Genomic DNA, 18,520 nt, shown 5'->3' with positions numbered 1-18,520 from the left:
AGAGGTCCTAGGACTGGATTACAAGAAGTGCGGTTAATATTTAGTTGTAGATAGACCACGTGATCTGAGAAACCAAATTAACAAAACTGATCACGCCTTGACAGAGGACTATATGTGTCACATGGATCTCAGTTAGGAATAAACCTCATAATTCTGGAAAAAATACAAGTGACTAGCAACCTGCCCAGGGTTTACTCTGCCTCTCATCCCATGACCGCTGGGAAAAGCACTTTCTGACCTATGACCCTTATTTGGACAAGTGATTTTCAGAAATGGATGGATGGAATCTCTAAGCCTTAGATGACAACAAAACCAAGTTATGGAATCAAGACTTACCCACAATAAGTGGTGCATCAGCTAAAAAACAGCTTCCACTGTTTAGTCACACAAATAGAAAATTATGCATGTTGTTATATGATAGGATACATCATATGTACGCTGAAATGTGCCAGCCACCACAACAGGTCCAAATGAAAAAATTGAGAAAATTTAAATTTTATCCAGCAACAAGAAAGTCTGAAAATCTTCCTTGGAAGGACATTTTTTCGTAGAAATGACCATTAAAAATGAATTAAAAGCAAGCGAAGCCTAAGTGATCCAGCATTTTTTGCTTATTCGATAACCGAAACAGCAACAACAGACACAGCAGAGTCCCTTTTATGTTCATCTGAACAGCATTTTGTGTTTAGCATTGCTTTAAAGTTCACTAAGTTAATGCAGCTGCTGCAAACTGCATCATTTCTGTCATATCATCAGTCATCAGTGGGACCACAGGGGCCCCCTGCTATTTGGCTGAAGGGGAGAACAATTCAAGCACTTAGTATTGGTCTAAAAACTTCTCTCAGCTGACTGCTGACACTTTTCTGCGCCTGGAGTAAATCCTCCTGTGCCATCTGTCCCGGACACATGTGTCCAGGATGTATCACATTAGGTTTTTACAAGCTGCTCGATAAGCAGACACTACACTATTAAGGACCAGGTGAATTTATTTATTTATTTATTTTATCCCATTTCCAGCACTCTTTTGAAATCCCATAATTGGACCTCTACTTGTGTTACATTCTTCTGGCAGACAGTGACTTACAAGAAGTGAATTTTAACCTAAGTGTCACAAACTAGTCCAGATCCAGATATCTTTCTGGATCCAGGGATTTAATTCATGGATGGTGTGGAGGGAATTTTTCAACCTTGGCAGAGGCATGCAGTCTTGGATTGCTCTTGTTGAGTAAGAGGTAGCAGAGGTAGTCTGTTTTTTAGTCTCCGTCAGAAGATGGACAGAGGCTTTTCTGCCCGGACTTCACTGAAGGACATTCCACACACATTGTGAGGCCAAAACAGTGAAAAGAGCATTATTGGACTACATGCATGAAATCCTCCTAGCTGTGGGAGAAAGAATAATTATATCATAAATTATAACTATTTGGCAATCAGCTTTAAATAGTCTAAATGAAACTATCAAACCAAATTTCCCTTCATGTCTGGGTCAAAAGGCGTTTCCTCTCGGCTATTGTTCTGTTTCCAATGCAGAACAATAGCCGAAAAACCTTTCCTAGCAAGGACCTACGAAAGCTTTTCTTTAGGTTCCTCCCTTTGCAGAATAAACTGTTTTCTTTGGATACAAACATGTTTCAATCTGCCTTTTCAAACTATTCCCTTTTTTTTTTTTTTTTTTTTTTTTTTCTTAAATGACATCAGAAACAGCAGTATGCGACATTACGTGATGGCAGAGCTTCAGTTCATCCTTTGTCATTTTTTTTTTTTTTTTTTTTTTTTTTTTAATAAATAGGACAGGGGGAATGAATGAGAGAGAGAGGGGGAGAGAAAGAAAGAAAACCAAAGGGGAGAAGAGACGGTGAGAAGGGGGGGGAAGAGAGAGAAAAAAAAAAAAACAAAAAACTCCTGGGTCACCTGTATGGAGAAAAAAAAACAAAAAAAAAAACAAACAAACAAACAAAAACAAACAGAGGAGACAGCAAACAACAAAGAGCAACATAATAATAGAGAAAACAAAGCACCATCACAATAAACTAGCTAGTCATAGATATCAGTATTTACTAAGTAATAAACGATATTGTGCAGCACGCAAGATAGACAGCGCACAGTGTGCTTTGAGGCAGCAGCCAAGAAAGCTTTAGTCCGCGTCTGTGAATACCCATGTGTGCATACCTGTGTGGATCAGCATGCTTGCATTCCAAAGGTTTCTCCATGTAATGATCTGCTAGGGAGTGTGGGGGGGCCACAGCCCCGTCCTCCAGGGTGTGAAGCGGGTATGGAGGAGATCAAAACTCCAGACATCCAGAGGCCCCCAGAACACAAGAGACCATGGAAGACCAACAGAGGGGCAGCCGCGCCACTGTCCCAGTAAGAGCTGAGGAGAGTCCCAGATGAGGGCTCGCCCAGCAGCCGCGGAGCAGAAGTCAGGGGGAGTTGCAGTGACGCGCCCGTGAGCTCCGCCGGCCCCCAGCTGCGCCTGAGTGACCGAGCCCTAGGCCGAGAGGCCGGGGGCACCCCACCTCCAAAGGGGCCCGAGCGAGCCCCAGGCCCCAGGCCCCGACAAGCGGCCGCCAAGGAGTGAGCCGGTGTGCACCCGGACGCCCACCCCCAGACACAAAGAACCACCAACACACCGACACCTGAGGGAGTCCGCCACCGGCAGGGGAAGTGGTGGTGGGTGGAGATAGGCCTCCAAACCTTGGAGGGCCTGAGGTGTCCCCAGAGAGGTGGCGTCTGATACCCAACCTGACATATAGACACAGACATACAGGCACACACAGACACAAACATCCATTCCCACCCTCATGCTCTCATATGCGCTCACTCCACACTCAACCAACGTGGAGACAGACATAAAGAGACGCTGTACACACAATCACACTCCCCAAGCGTACTCTACAAACCGGGTCTAGGTACCCTTGCCCCTGGAGGGGGGAATTGCACCCAGACCCAGGTGGTGTTACCCTTTTCCCTGCGGTGGGGAGAGGCAGACCACCCCGACTCCGCAGCAGCAGGGAGGCCCCACACCCCAGACCGCAGTCGGACGGCCAACTCCTCCTACTAGCCCTCCCGCTCCAGCAGGCCGCAGAGAATGGGGGTGGGAGAAGACTCCAAACCTCCCTCCACCCGCTCATTGTAGTGTTGATGCATATGTGTTCTAAGGTGCAATTAAAACCCAGGAGGGCATGGAGCTACCTGCCAAGGAGCAGCAGGTAAGCGCATAGTCCCTCCTGCTAACCCTCAATGACTAAGTGTATTTAAAATTGAGAGGTGGGCAACGACGTCAGGGGTGAGGTATACACCCTGATGGTGATTTGGACTCCGTGATTGTGCCCACCCCCAAGATCCTATATGTATGTGTAATGAGAGTGTGAATAATGTGAATGTCTAAGTTGTGGGATAAAATTGAGGCAGAGGCAGCCAGAAGGGGACGGGGGGGGGGGGGGGGGGGGGTAGCCTCCTCTGCACCCTGGTGACATACCCCCACTCCAAGGCCCTGCATGTGTGGGTGGTTGTGGAGGAGCGGGAAGAGGGAGGCAGCTGGAGATGGGGAGGGAAGGAAGGGAGGGGCAGGTAACCCCTCCCTGGGGCCAGCTCCCCCGCTGACCCCAGTAGGCACTCCCACCCTCCGCGACCCGCCAGGGAAGGGGGGCCCAGGCCCATCAGACCGGGGCCCAGTGCAGTAGCGCCCCCCGGCTCCACAGAGCCCTGGACAGTCCACCCAACCCCACCACAGAGAAAACTGCACCCACCCCACCAACCACACATCTTCCAGACTACATAAGACGGTAAACGCCCAGGCTGAGATCTTCCTCCACCTCTCCTGTATCTCCCCCTCCTGCAGAGAGTTCCTGAGAGAAGAAAGCTCCTGCAAGATGTGACCATCCCCCCCACCAGTTGAAGAGCCCCCCAGGCGGCTCGATGCACCGGCGGCACCCTGCTCCAGGGCCGGGCCCCCATGCACCCACCCGCCCACAACCCCGGCAACACACCAACCAGGACCCGAGCCCCCGAGGCCCGGCCCGGGCCCCAGCCCAGAGACGGAGCGCCCCCAAAACCTCACGCCCATCCCGGACCCACCCAGGGGCAGCCAGGTTGCCAGGTCAGTAACCCACGTCCGTCAGCACAGACCCTCCCCTAGCCCCGCTGCACGCAGCCGCGAGGAAACAGTCACCTGAGAGCCAACAGAGCCCTCAACCGGACGTGACCGCTACCCCGGGTTGAGCCCCCCAAGGAAGATGCCTCCGGGGAACCCCCCGACGCCCTAAGCCTGTCCCTACCCCCTCACCAATCACAACAGTGAAGGCGGGACCAAACTATGACCCCCCACCCCCACTAGGTGATGGAGCTGATAAAAGGGGCCCAGAGCAATTGATCTAATGTGGTGGCAGAGGCTGTGTCAAGACTAATGTAATCTAATAGATAATTTCTATATTGGTTAGAATTAAGATTATTTTTATTTTTCCAGTTCATGAGGACTGTTTTCTTGGCTATGCATAGGGCAGTGAAGATCATATGGGCTATATTCTTTTCTGAAGTGACATTATCTAAGCTGCCCAACAAACACACTAAGGGGGAGGTTGGAATGTTACATTTCAGACATTTTGATAAGTCTTCACATATCTCGCGCCAAAACTTTTGCACTGGTGGACAGAACCAAAGAGCGTGGATGTAATTGTCTGGTGTATTGCCTTGACAGTGTGAGCAGTTGTTGGAAGATGTAAAGCCCATCTTGAACATCCGATGACCTGTATAGTGCACTCTATGAAGTATTTTGTATTGTATTAATTGCAGACTGGGATTTTTAATTAATTTAAAAGTTTTTAAGCAAATCTGAGACCAGAAGTTTTGGTCTAGGTTGACTGATAAATCTGCTTCCCACTTTGCAGTAGGAAGGGATATTGATTCATCTAATTTAGAAAGTGTTCTGTATATTTTAGATAATAATTTGGGGGATTTAAGAGTAAGAAAATGTGCCGCACTTAGTGGTGTTTGTAATTCAACTTGACTGAGGTTAAATTTCTTTTTTACTATGGATTTAATTTGTTGATATTCTAAAAACCTTGTCTTGTTGATCCCATATTGTTCAACTAGTCTGTCAAATGGAATAAATTCTGTTCCCTCTAATATATGTTCTAAGTATTTAATTCCTTTACAACTCCATTCTGGGAAATTAATCATATTATTGTTTTGTAATATGTCAGGGTTATTCCAGATAGGTGTACGTTTGCATGGGATTAATGAAGACTCCGTTATTTTTAGAAACTCCCACCATGCTGTTAGAGAAAAGCTGATGTTGATACTTTTAAAGCATTCATGTCTTTTGATGTTTGAGCTAATAAATGGTAGGTCTGAAATCTCTAGATCCTTGCATAGTGCCTGTTCAACATCTAGCCAGGGCTCAACTAAGAAGGTATGTTTTAACCATTCTGAGATGAACTGAAGCCTGTTGGCTAAGAAGTATTGGTGAAAATTAGGCAGATCTAATCCTCCTCTATCCTTGGTTCTTTGTAGCGTTTTTAAGCTAATACGCGGGGGTTTATCTTTCCAAAGGAATTTGGAAATATATGAATCCAGAGATCTGAACCAATCTTGTGATGGTTTGTTAGGGATCATCAAAAATAAGTAATTTATTTTTGGCAAGATCATCATTTTTATAGTGGCGACCCTTCCCATGAGTGATATGGGTAAAGATTTCCATCTAGTCAGATCGCCTTCTACTTTCTTTAGAAGTGGGATGTGGTTTAGTTTAGTTAAGTCTGAAAGCTTAGGAGAGATATTAATACCTAAATATTTAATATTTCCGGATTGCAGTGGGGCAGAGGAAGAATTATGGAAGGAGCAGTTAATGGGGAGAACTGTAGATTTTGGCCAGTTAATTGAATAATCTGAAACTCTTGAAAACCAGTTTATTAAAGTAATTACCTCAGAGAGGTTGGTTTGTGTGTTTTGCAGAAAAAGCAACACATCATCCGCATAGAGACTGATTTTATGTTCTATGTTCTTACATTTTATGCCCTTAATTGTTGTAGCCTGTCTAAATGCTGCTGCTAGAGGTTCGATAAAAATTGCAAAAAGTGAGGGGGAGAGTGGGCATCCCTGTCTGGTGCCCCTCAGGAGACAGAAGCTGGAGGATGTCTGGTCATTTGTTCTGATACGAGCCGTTGGGGAATTGTATAATATTCTTATCCAGTTTATGAAAGAGTTTCCAAAACCAAATTTGTGTAAAGTTGCGAATAAAAATTTCCAATTAACTCTGTCAAATGCTTTTTCTGCATCTAGAGATAATATTATGGCTTCGATGTTTTTATCGTATGAGTAGTCTATTAAATTAAGTAATCTACGAGTGTTTGTTGAGGAGTGCCGACCTTTTATGAAACCAGTTTGGTCAGGATGAATTAAGAGGGGGGTCATTTTCTCTAATCTCTTTGAGAGAGCTTTGCAGATTATTTTAAGGTCTACATTTAAAAGAGAAATTGGACGATAGCTTGAGGGAAATAAAGGATCTTTGCCTGGTTTTAGCAGGAGACTAATGTTGGCAGAATTCATATTTGGTGGTAGTCTGCCCTTTTCCTCGATTTCCTGCAACATGCTGTGGAATACTGGTGCCAAAATTGTCCAGAATTCTTTGTAGAATTCTGCAGGGAAGCCGTCTGGACCTGGAGCCTTATTATTGGGCATACTTATCAGGGCTTCCTGGAGTTCACTTGGCGTCAGTGGCGAATCTAGTTCCATTGCTTGACTGTCTAGTAATTTTGGAAGAGTTACGTTGTCAAGAAACAGATCAATTTCATTTTTAGATGGGTTTATTTGTGGTGAGTATAAAGTTTCATAGAAATCCCTAAAAATGTTGTTTATTCTTCCAGGATCATATATTGTGTTCCCCGATAAATCTTTAGCAGCACATATAGTTGTTTTTTCTTTATTTATTTTTAGCTGGTTAGCTAGAAATCGACCTGATTTGTTACTGTGTTCAAAATTCTGCAAGCGAAGTCTTTGTATAAGGAATTGTGTTTTTTTATTAATAGTTTCATTTAATTCTAGTTTTGTTTTGCATATTTTGTTCAATGTTTCCTGATCTTGGTGGGACGCGTAGGCTTCTTCTAGTGATTTGATGTTTTTTTCTAATTCTTGAATATTTTTGTTTTCTTCTTTCTTTTTGTGTGATGAGAAAGAAATTATTTTACCTCTCATCACAGCTTTCCCTGCTTCCCATAGAACAGAAGCTGATGTTTCGGGAGTGTCATTAAAGTCTAAATATGAAGTCCATTCCTTTTTAAAGTATTTAATAAAGTCTTCATCTTTAAGTAGTGATATATTAAATCTCCAGTTTTTACTTGGCGTAGTATTATTCTTGTGCATTAGTGTTAAAGATACAGGAGCATGATCGCTGACAGCTATAGGATGAATCTCAGTGTCTGAAATGTCACACAGCAGTGAGCTGCTGACCAAAAAATAATCCAGACGAGAGTAAGAGTGATGAACATGCGAGAAAAAAGTATATTCCTTACTGGTGGGGTGAAGAGAGCGCCATGCATCGCAAAGACCAAAGTCGTTCATATACTGTTTGATTATATTTGTGGACTGCCAATTACGCTGAGTTCCTGTTGTGTTGAGCCTATCCATTTCTTCATTTAGTCCAAGGTTGAGGTCACCGCCAAGAATGAGTGTGCAATCAAGGTGTTCAGAGAGTGCACTAAAAAAACCGTGGAAGAATGAGGGTTCATCAACATTTGGACCATATATACTAACAATACATAGTTTTTTGTTCAATATTGATAGTTTAATAATTAGAAATCTACCCTCTGGATCTATAACTGTATCGAGTACTGTAAAATTAACATTAACATTAATTTTCAAACTATTCCCATATAGTAAGACCACCAAGGGTGCAATCTTTTTTTTTCCTGGCATAGGATGTAGAGAACAGAAACATGAGATGTCTGCCAAATTAAGCCAGGAGAACAGAATTCAAGGTTATGTTTGTGTATTTGCAGTCTGTGGTAGTTGTTCATGGCCGCAGTCATTCATCACCCTTCAATGAACAATTTGTTGCTAATTATGTGGGCATCCAGCCTGTGATATTGATCTCTGTAGTTTATTAACACTGTAACTACAATGGTGGCATTCATTTCAGCAGAAATCAATGAAAACCGCACCCCTGCTTCGAAAGTAAACACACCTGTTAGCATGAGCCCCATAGCAAAAGCTTTCTGCAAGTCACTGGTCAGTCAGCTTATAGTGCAGTCTCCAAGAATGTCCTTCTTTTAAGCTCTGTGTTGTCATATAGGTTGGCACATCTTAGCATTTACAAGTAAAACAAAACCCTATTTATCAAAACTCACTGCAGCGTGAAGACCAACAACAAGCTTTCATAAATGCTTCTTTAATCCCTCTGCCATAGCTCATTTGATATCCATTGCAAACAAGATTACAGTATTATAGCCAGGGAGATTTCTGATGTGTTTTTTGAGACAGTTGAGTATGAGAATGCTACTGGGTCATGTTTATTAAGTGAACAACAAATGGGGCTGAGACAGAAAGAGAGAAACGTCTACACTTTTCCAACGGTGTTTTTTGCATTCAGCATATTTTTGCAAACAGAATCTCAATAAAAATGTCGCCCACCAAAGTCACTGAGTCAGCCAGTAACAAATGTCATCTTGGTATTGCACTATACAGTAATTTGTTCCTTCTTGAGGCCATTAGCATAGTTTTGAATGCAGAAAAACAAGTGATGCAATTCCCCGTTTGTTCCAAAATCAGGCTTTTTTCCTTCTGAGTATGTTATAATCCAGTGACGCATTGTTCCCTTAACTTGGCAACGCATAACAGAAACTTTACTAATGTCTAGTTTTGGGTCAACAAGTGCAAATTTAAAAATATCCAATGATGCAATACAACATGCCACTCCCTGAAGTTTCAGTCTAAATAGTTAAGTTCACTGTTTATCTAGGCAACAGAAAAGACCACTGCTGCTGCATATTTGTGACAGAGCAGACTTTACTATGAAGTTCTCTGTCTACATTATGGGCCTCAGATTAACAAAAAGTTGTTTGCTTTTCCATCAATGTATATCACAAACAACTCTGATACTCTGGAGCAGATGTTGATACACGACTGTCTGAAGGTGAAAATCTTTCCTTAGGGTGCACAAGGGACCCCGGGAGCAGCAGGGTTACCAGGAAAAACTGGACATGTGGTACGTGTCCACACAATCCTGAAAGTAGTTCAGAGGTTTAAACATGAAATATGCATGCTTTAACTGGCTGATTGTCTACTGTCAGGGAGAAAAAGGAAGTATAGGACCTCTTGGGCCACAAGGTCCTCTGGGAGAACCTGTATGTATAAAAAACTGAGAATCGACTCACAGCCCATCATAATTGTGTATATAATGAAATTTTCTGTGATTTCAGGGTCTACCTGGGAGAGATGGAAAGGGTGGATTTCCAGGAAGACCTGGTCAAAAGGTCTGTTTGCTCTGACAGTGTAGTATGTTACAAAGCTCATTCAGGGATTAGGGGAATAATAGTGACACGAGGTTGGATGAGTGCACACACTCCTAAAAGACTTAGTTGTTCCCCTATGTTGTGCTGTTGACTTTTGGCAACCATGGAAATCGAATCATGCATAACCAAGTGTCCCTCTTGTCCTTTTCCAATTCCCAGCTTTTTTAAACATCGAGCATGAAGTTCACATTTTAAATGGATGTCGACTGACTGACTCAAATTGACTAAAATGTCGGGCACTGTGATTGAGCTGGCATGTGGGTATCGGAATTGAGGGCTTCTAACTATAAATTTTGATGAAATTAAATGTCAGTTTTTTTCAAATGTATTAAGGGAGAAGCTGGAGCCAGTGGTATTCCTGGTACTGACGGAAGGGAAGGCCATCCTGTAAGTCATAAACACACACATAGACAGTGCTGATCAAAGGTTTGGTATTTTCCAGGTTGTTTAAGCTGCTGCTATTGTCTTGCAACTTTAATTGGAGTCCTAGACATTGAAGACTTGCATGAATATCATATTGTTTTTTAGATTTTAACTTTTAAGCAAAGCATTTTGAACCAGAAGTGCAGAACACATAATGTTTTACAAATGTTCTAGCATGAAATAATAGTAGAAACATACAAAGAGAAGAGTAAAGTAGGCCACTGCAAGAGCCGATTTCACGGATCATGCAGGTTTGCATGTATAATGTTTTTTGGTGTATGAAGACTGCAGTGGTAACACAGTGTCAGTACGAAGACTACCCCTGACAGGCAGTAAATTAGGGGTATTTCCCCTGTAGTTCATCCCAGGATAACCCTGTTATGTAACAAACAGACTCATGCAGTGAAAGTAACTCATCGGGGGAATGCTGTGACGCTCTGGCAAATCTGTTTTAGGAAGAAAGTCTTTCAACTGGGCAGCCACCCCACTGATCATGATTATAAGCCTCGTCCAAACGTTTGCAATGGGTCTGCAAAAGATGACTCAGTTGCTCCACAAGGCTGTAAGCCATTTTCCCCCATCAGAACAATAGCACTAGCAACGTATCCAAGGAGGCAGGATTAGAACTGCGCTTCCTCAAGTTAAAACAAGATGCAGTTCTCCTTTGTAGGTCCCAACAAGGGGATTTCTTCACATGTTGGAGAGGACTGTGTGTTCACGGCAACACTATATACTCTCTCACTGCCTTCCTATCCCATCTGTCCTCTATGCACACTGAAACTTCAGTGTAAGGCAGCATCTGAAAGCATTTATTTAAGAAAAGCCCATATGATATATGATTTACTCATGAAAGTGGCCACTTTCATGAGTAAATCATATATAAATCATATAAGGCTTACATGATTTACTCATGAAAGTGGCCACTTTCTCATTACTTTCATATATTTTTTTAGTAAGTATACAAAACATACAGGTTTCATTATATAATTTTTCAAGGGATCTTATATGTGTTTTCACTCTTGTATGCTTTTCATACAAGTTTCATACAAGACAGATAAAAACTTTATAAGATTTATATATATGTTTTCCATATGGGAGCTAACTGAAACACAAAAAAGTATAGTAATTGCTGCACGCTGACCTTAAAAAACTTTCAGTGCATTAAACCATTCACTTAAAAATTATTGCATTTATCTGCAAATACAGTGTATTTAACTGAGGTTCAGCTGAGGCACATAGGGTTTTTCCAGGGATCTATGTGGTTTAGTTTAAAGAACAAACTTAAATTGCAGGAAATAGTTTGATTTGGGGGTGATTACATTTACTAAATTGTTACTCACAAGAATTTAACCTCAAAAAAAGCCTCAAGCTACTTTACTCTGCTTCTCATGTAAACTAACCAACCACATCTGGGAAGCATAACATTTTGGTAGGCATTTCTCCATCCACAAGGACTAGATAATGTTTTTTTATGGAGAGAAAATAACAACAATTGCTACTGACACAATGAAATAATCATTTCACAACAATGGTAAGGCATAAAGTCAAACGATGCCTTTGAAATTTTATTTTAAAAAATGCCATTTCTGTTTCTTACAATGCAAATCTGTAGCACTGATAGTCATATTGTCTTCTTTTCATTATTAAATATACTAACTGGAACACCACGTTGCTCTTAGGGTATGCCTGGATTGCCTGGAAATGCAGGCCTGGATGGACAAAAGGTAAGAGCTCCTAATGTATGTGCAAAGCAAACTCAACAATGGTTTTGCTTTATTAATTATGACTATATTTGACTGATAAGATTCTCATTAAAGGGAGAAGTTGGTGAGCCTGGACCCAGGGGCTTTAAAGGATCGACTGGACCACCTGTAAGTTAATAGCTGTTCTTGTTTATGTTTGATCTGAAGAGTTAGCAACACAGTTTTTCCCTCTTTTGCAGGGTGAAATGGGATTACCTGGTGAACCAGGTTTGCAAGGACCGATCGGACTGAAGGTAATGATTTACACCTGTTAGAACATCATGTTTGAGCTTCTTCAAACAGCTGTGATGAAAAAAAGAATGAACTTAGTAGAAATAATGGCTGACTTTGATCTTACCAACAGACGTTTAATACAGGATAAACTATGAGGTTAACGTGAGTTTATCCCCCTCCATAGCCCTCGGGCTGTGAATGCACTAGTTAAAAGTGCGACACAGAGAAATCAATAACTTAAGATTAATCCACATTAATCCATGCTTGCATTAGTGAGCAGCAAGCTCAAGCTTGATTGAAACTGTCTCCAATTACAATGCAGTGCAGCTGCCTCCAAGTACAGCAGATCAGTATGGCATGATGTCATGCATCAGTATATATATTGTCCAGCCGATACTAAATGAATTGCAGCACATGATCACATTAGTTTGGATAATGTTGAATCTTTGATGCTTTCTAAGCTTTGAGGAAAAACAAGAAAAAGTACTTGGCCGGCAGCATTGCATGTTTTGTTTGGTCCCTGTTTTGCTATAATACACTTTAGAACAAGTAACGATCTTCTGGCCTCTCCAGTGGAGCTAAATTAAGCAATGATCAGGATCTAGTGCTTTCGTCAGTGGAATTTTAGTGGAAATGTAAGCAGTCTGGGCTTGTCTGGTCTGGACACGCTGTCTCCTAATCATTTTTCATTAGCTGATCTGCTTTTAACAAGCCAATGCGTATTGGTGAATGGCACACAAGTGAAAACGTAGTTTATGGACATGCAGGCACTGCTTTGATTTTATGGCTGAACTTCAGACTGCAATTACAGAGGCTTGTTCAGCTGGAAAAGAAAGCACCGACTAGACACAATTAAACTTCAAACTGCACAATCCCAAAACCTCATGAAAGTATGCTCAAACTATGGCATGTATCACTGAAAATGAATTATGATAAGAAAGCAAAAATATCAGCCACATAATAGGATGCGGTTTGGATGCTATCTCATTGTATTCTTTCTGCAATCTAAAATGTGTTTTATCTCTTAATTAAGGGGAATATGGGTGAAAGAGGAAGTCCGGGCATAAAAGGCACACCGGGGCTTGCGGTATGTTACCATTTAAATATGAACCAGATGAGCAAGTTCTTTTGGAAGCTGATAATTAATGCAGTATATAAATCAAAACCACAGTACACACTGATTAGCCACAACATTAACTACAAACCACACTGACAGGTAAAATACATTATTTTCCTTTATTTAAAATGGAATGTTCTAGTGGGAAACATTTGGCATTTAAACTTTGATGCATACTACATACCTAAACGGTGTTACAGACCACAAAGGCAGACAATGCACCCTGCCACACCACAAACACTGATCAGGAACTGCAAAAAGAAAATGACAAACTCCTATAGAAACTCCTCAGCTGCAAAACCCATTGAATACCACCGTATGACCCCACAGAGGCCCCACTCATTAATCCAGAAGCTCTACAACCCTAAGCTAGACCCTACAGGACACCCTGACAGGTCCTATGCCAGTGTTCTGAAGGGTCTGGTTATGATGTTCTGGCCGAACAGCATCTTTCTTAAATAACAGTTATTTCTTTTGTTTGCTTCCATTTTTAACTACTGGGTTTAACTGCATGCTTTTAAAGGGCAGTGCAGGGCAACCAGGAAGTCCAGGTCAACCAGGGCACCCAGGCATGCCAGGAATGAAGGGAAGCAAGGTATTTCCATGATCTGTTTTTGTTGATATCACCAGAATTTTAACATCTAGTCAGAAATTCAAAGTATTCTCTTGATTCCAGGTCAGGGTTAAGTCTGTTTAGATTGTGAAATTTAGGTCCATGGTCTGCAGAAATAGCAGTTATAAAAATGACTGAACACTCATATCAATTAGCCGTAAATCACAATCAGATTTGTAGGTAATATTTGTAATTTGTACAAAAACGCTACAAAAAGTCTGGTGTTAGGTTTTTTTTTGGTGATATGCACAGACTTTAGTGTGTCTAACTTTAAAAGCATGTTATAAAATGAAACTCTGTGCCTTTGTTGTTTTCACAGGGACAGAGGGGGAATCCAGGTGAAAGGGGCGACATGGTAAGATTCAAGACAAAATTATATTGCAGTCAGCACAAGTTAAGCAGATCAAATAATGGTTAGAAAATTGAGAACACAACCTTTGTTTTACATTAGCGCAACATCACCTTTGGGTGTTGGATTAAGATTTGCTTCTGTCCAAAAACAGCAATTACAGTGAAACTGTGGAACCTCAAATCAAAAGTCTATTCCAGGCTTGTGTCTGCTGTCTGGAAGGATGAACCTCTCCTGATGATGGAAGGTTTTTTGGACATAGAATTCATAATAGTTCAGTCTACTAATATACTTACAAATCATTATTATCACATCTTGTATCTGGATTTGGAAGCTTTCACGTCAGCTTTACTTGCTTTTTTGGAACAGGAGGTTTCTCTGATCTGGGATGTAAACAACATATTTTTTTAATTTAAGCAATGCTAATGAGAATGAAATGGCTACACTGAACTACATTAAAACTCAATACTACTATAAATATGTGTCATTCTTCCTGTTTTAAGTGGATTTTTTAATGGACAGCACCATCTACAGTACTTTGCATATACAGCATTGGCTGAAGTCTGAAACCTGATTTTATGTGTTTTTTTTAATATAATCTAATGTTGACCTAATGATTTCCACACCAGGGGATGAAAGGTGAAAAAGGAGAGCAGGGGCGGCCAGGGGGTGTGGTGAGTTAATTTTGAAAGGCTTTGTTGCATCATAACTACACGTGTAAGAAAACAGTTTCTGGTACAAATGCATAGTTTAGCGAGATTTAACTACATTTGGACAAGAAAATTAGTAGATAATATTTTTTCTTCAATACCTCCAAAAATCAGATTATCTGTTCATATTTTGGAGTTTGATGCCTACTATTCTAGTTTGTTTTTATTTTGTTTTCTTTTGGGGGGGGGGGGGGGGGGGGGCATAGGCCTAAACACACAAATGCTAATAAGTGGTACGTAGTGAGAATGATAATAATAAATGTCAATTACAGTGCTTTTCAGAGTGTTTTATCATCTTTTTAAATTATTTATCATTACTTTGATTGACAGGGATCACCTGGTCCAATGGGTCTGAAAGGAGAGGTATGTCAAGCTCAATAAAGCAATTACCTTACCTCAGTGTAACATGAATAATAACTAGTATTACTAATAATGGGGTGGTATCCTTGCCAGAAAGGGACAGCAGGGGATCTGGGGCAGAGAGGTCAAGAAGGTCAAGTTGGACGACCCGGACAGCCAGGTCAGTCAGGCCAACCAGGCCCCCGAGGGTTGCGGGGAGATATGGGCCCTCCTGGCCCACCTGGACCCGAAGGAAGATATGTACGTGTGCCTTATACTGTACTAACAACTTGTTTGTAATGGTTTTTTGTAATCGTGTTATGTATAACTTAGTGGTTGGTCGTGGTCTATCACTTTATATTGCAGTTAAGTGCAATGTCAGACAATCACATTCGGCAGATATGCAGAGAGCTTCTTCAGGGTATGTATCATTTTAATCTACCTGCTGAACATTTTTTATGTATTTTCCCCAAATGAAACTATCTCATTATCAATCCTTCCAGCTGAGCTGCCTCTATTGATACTGAGCAATCAGCAGAGTAGCTGTACCAGGTGTCAAAGTCAGCCTGGATCTCCTGGCCCACCAGGTCCAATGGGGCCCCAGGGACTCAGAGGTCTTCCTGGGCTTAGTGGTTCTAGGGGACTGCCAGGCCACCCTGGTCGGCCGGGGTATCCTGGGATTAATGGTCTCAAAGGTAAAATAAAGGTCAAGTTAGTCGCATATCCTAAAACTTTCTGCACAATCTCTCTAACAAGGACACTTGTGTTTGCAGGAGAACCAGGTTTCAAAGGGGAGAAGGGGAGCCCTGGTCGGGTCATGATTGGAGACCATGGGCCTCCTGGACCTCCAGGTAAAGAACATCACAGATTTATTTTCCATTCATTTGATAAGGTCATGTAAAAGTGCAGAAGCACTTTTAGTGGATATCTGGTATTTAGCTTTCAGCTGTGTTCCATTGTGGTTGCTTGTTATTTATATCTCCACAGGTCCAATGGGTCCGGAGGGACATGGTAAACCAGGTACTCCAGGTAAACCTGGGCCCCCTGGTCAAAATGGCCCAGAGGGTAAAAGTGGTAATCCTGGCATCCCTGGTGAGCCTGGTGTGTGCGATCCATCCATGTGCTATGGAGGCATGATGAGGCGGGATTCTTACAGCAAAGGCCCAAACTATTGACATAAGGCAGCATCACTGCAGGCACCAGTATAAAGCTGATGCAGAACAGATATTCTCAGGAAGATCTCACCATTACAGTTCCTCTCTGACATGGAAACAAAACATACCTCTTCTGACACCGTTTATGTGACACCTTTTATGCATCCCAGTTTCTTTGATGGTATTTTGTATTATTAGTCATATGGCTTTGAACATTCTTTGAAAATTTAATGGTGTTAAGAGGATTAATGATTGGCTCCAGTGAATACCTCTTATCCAAGCACCTTATATGAGGTATCAAATGTGCCAGCCATGTAACGCACGGTACTCACTGCATTTAAGATTACTACGCATAGACTCATGCACACCATCTATGAACACACTACAGCTAACAGTTTGATGGATATCTGGGTTTGTGTATAGGTAGGAAATGTAAGTGCAGTGCCTGTCGTATTAGGTGCAGCATACCAAACGCCAGCAAACATAAAGGTCTAACCAAGATTTTATTGCATATCAAGAAAGCTTATTATGGTTTTCCAACACAATCTTACCAAATCTTCTGCTTTGCTGACAAAAAACATACACCTGTTTACTGTTTGAGCCTTATATTTAATCTTGATGAAGAGATGAATTTATAATTAGAACTAATGTGAACACCTTTGAGTCTGAGGTGTTTGTCAATCCTGCTGTTGTCTGAAGCTGTTGGCATTTAGTCAGCTCAGAGGAAGGACCCATTTTGAGCCATGCCATCATTTACTTTGAATGAGATTTATGGCATGCACTGCATTAACATCAACTAATTACATGCACACCTACTTCAAAACGTGAGGTGTATGTGCAGATTACACATACAGTCAATTATGTTGAACATTATTTACATGCAACCTTTCGATTCTTGTGAACCACACCTAAATAAACCCACCATTTCCAGTGTGACACCTATCAGTATAAGGCCTATGTGTACATACATGTGCAAATTGTTTGTGAATTCTAAATGAATGGTGATTGTTTGGTCACATCTTAATATGGCGTTACTAAAGCGTTTGACTGCAGTTGGCTGACATATTTGACTCCTAATAATCTTGAAGTTTGTACTGTAAGTCCCTGTGGCTGATACACTTTCTTATATTGCCCCCTTGTGTTCCTTCACTGCATGTTTCGTTATAAGATTTTACTGCACATAGGGCAGGTGCCACATGTTCCACTAAAAAACAGAACAACAAAAATCAACACTCAAACACACACATGAAAAAACAATGATGATTTGTGAATTGATTCGTGATGAATTATCACAGAAATTAACAAGTTTCTGCGCAAAACTGTGACTTTGATTGCCTCTCGCTGAGTACTCACTCCTGGAAGCTCGAATTCATAAAGCATTCTGACTTTTGTGCGTGAAAACTTTTTACAAAACACATCACCCCGGTTACCCTCCTACTGCAATACTTCTCCATTCATTGCCATGTCTTATTTGTTCTATATTTAGGATGTAAAATATATATATATATATAAAAATGTGCCATCTATGAACACACCAACACTTTAGTTTCACATTTTAATCCATTTATGTTCCCCCAGCTTACCTTTCATTACTGTAGCAGGTATTTTTTTTTATTTATAAGAGAGGCGCATCACATTTCACCAGTGACCTCTCTTAAACATCTTTTGTAATGTTATTATTTGGTGTGAAGGTATGACTTTTGCCATTTTTATTTTCTTTTTTAAAAACTAGAATTAAAAAAAATCTTTTAAAGGATTTGTGAACTTTGTTTGGCTTTTGCTGTCCTGTCTCTGAACTTTACGCGTTTATTTCTGCTCTCCTATCACATCACTGATCTCATCTTTCACATGGAATCGTGGGTGTGGTTTGCACTTGGGAGTTTCCACTCAAAGTGAAGCATCAAAAGGGGATTAAGTACGGTGATGGGTTTGGAAGAAAAAAGAGGAGAGAGATCATCGCATGGCTCGTCGAATTAGGACACTGCTTTAGGAAACTTGGATGAGCGCAGCTTCAGCTAAAACGCTCTGTGGCTGGCAGGGAAACTTCAGAAATGACTAAATGTTCGGTTTTTACGCTAGATGGCGCTATGTGGCAACATCTTAGTATGCGTATGAATTTTTCTAAGAAGACTTCCTTTCCACCCTGTTTGGACAGTAGCCACTCATCACACGTGAATCCCTCTCTGTTTATATGTTTAATTATCCCAGCATGGCGGCTTTCGCTTGTGTTTATTTAATGTCCCATGAGGGTGAAGCTTTCTGCAATAAACTTAAATACTCATGTTTAATTCTTGCTGTTGAGTGAAATTATGTAATTTTAAATTAAAGCATATAAC

The 18,520-nt window shown here is 41.3% G+C and overlaps 1 protein-coding gene across 1 annotated transcript in view; it reads left to right on the top strand.

The window, feature by feature from the left end:
* The window catches only part of col21a1 (collagen, type XXI, alpha 1), a 30,111-nt gene extending 12,001 nt beyond the window's left edge, over positions 1 to 18,110 (top strand). Inside the window, exons 13-29 of the mRNA XM_085428328.1 lie at positions 9,143 to 9,196; positions 9,282 to 9,335; positions 9,411 to 9,464; positions 9,837 to 9,890; positions 11,606 to 11,650; positions 11,744 to 11,797; positions 11,869 to 11,922; positions 12,936 to 12,989; positions 13,543 to 13,614; positions 13,952 to 13,987; positions 14,611 to 14,655; positions 15,022 to 15,054; positions 15,145 to 15,291; positions 15,397 to 15,451; positions 15,534 to 15,725; positions 15,804 to 15,881; positions 16,018 to 18,110. Coding sequence (XP_085284454.1) covers positions 9,143 to 9,196; positions 9,282 to 9,335; positions 9,411 to 9,464; positions 9,837 to 9,890; positions 11,606 to 11,650; positions 11,744 to 11,797; positions 11,869 to 11,922; positions 12,936 to 12,989; positions 13,543 to 13,614; positions 13,952 to 13,987; positions 14,611 to 14,655; positions 15,022 to 15,054; positions 15,145 to 15,291; positions 15,397 to 15,451; positions 15,534 to 15,725; positions 15,804 to 15,881; positions 16,018 to 16,205 — 1,269 coding nt within the window. The 3' untranslated portion in view covers positions 16,206 to 18,110. The remainder of the gene's footprint in view (positions 1 to 9,142; positions 9,197 to 9,281; positions 9,336 to 9,410; positions 9,465 to 9,836; positions 9,891 to 11,605; positions 11,651 to 11,743; positions 11,798 to 11,868; positions 11,923 to 12,935; positions 12,990 to 13,542; positions 13,615 to 13,951; positions 13,988 to 14,610; positions 14,656 to 15,021; positions 15,055 to 15,144; positions 15,292 to 15,396; positions 15,452 to 15,533; positions 15,726 to 15,803; positions 15,882 to 16,017) is intronic.
* Positions 18,111 to 18,520: the final 410 nt, after the last annotated feature.

Source organism: Rhamphochromis longiceps, linkage group LG13 (assembly GCF_057381845.1).
Source record: "Rhamphochromis longiceps isolate RC_006_pf linkage group LG13, R_longiceps_female_GT1.1, whole genome shotgun sequence".
Taxonomy (NCBI): Eukaryota; Metazoa; Chordata; class Actinopteri; order Cichliformes; family Cichlidae; genus Rhamphochromis; species Rhamphochromis longiceps.
Note: the sequence above shows the minus strand (reverse complement) of the source record. Positions and strands in the feature narration are given on the sequence as shown.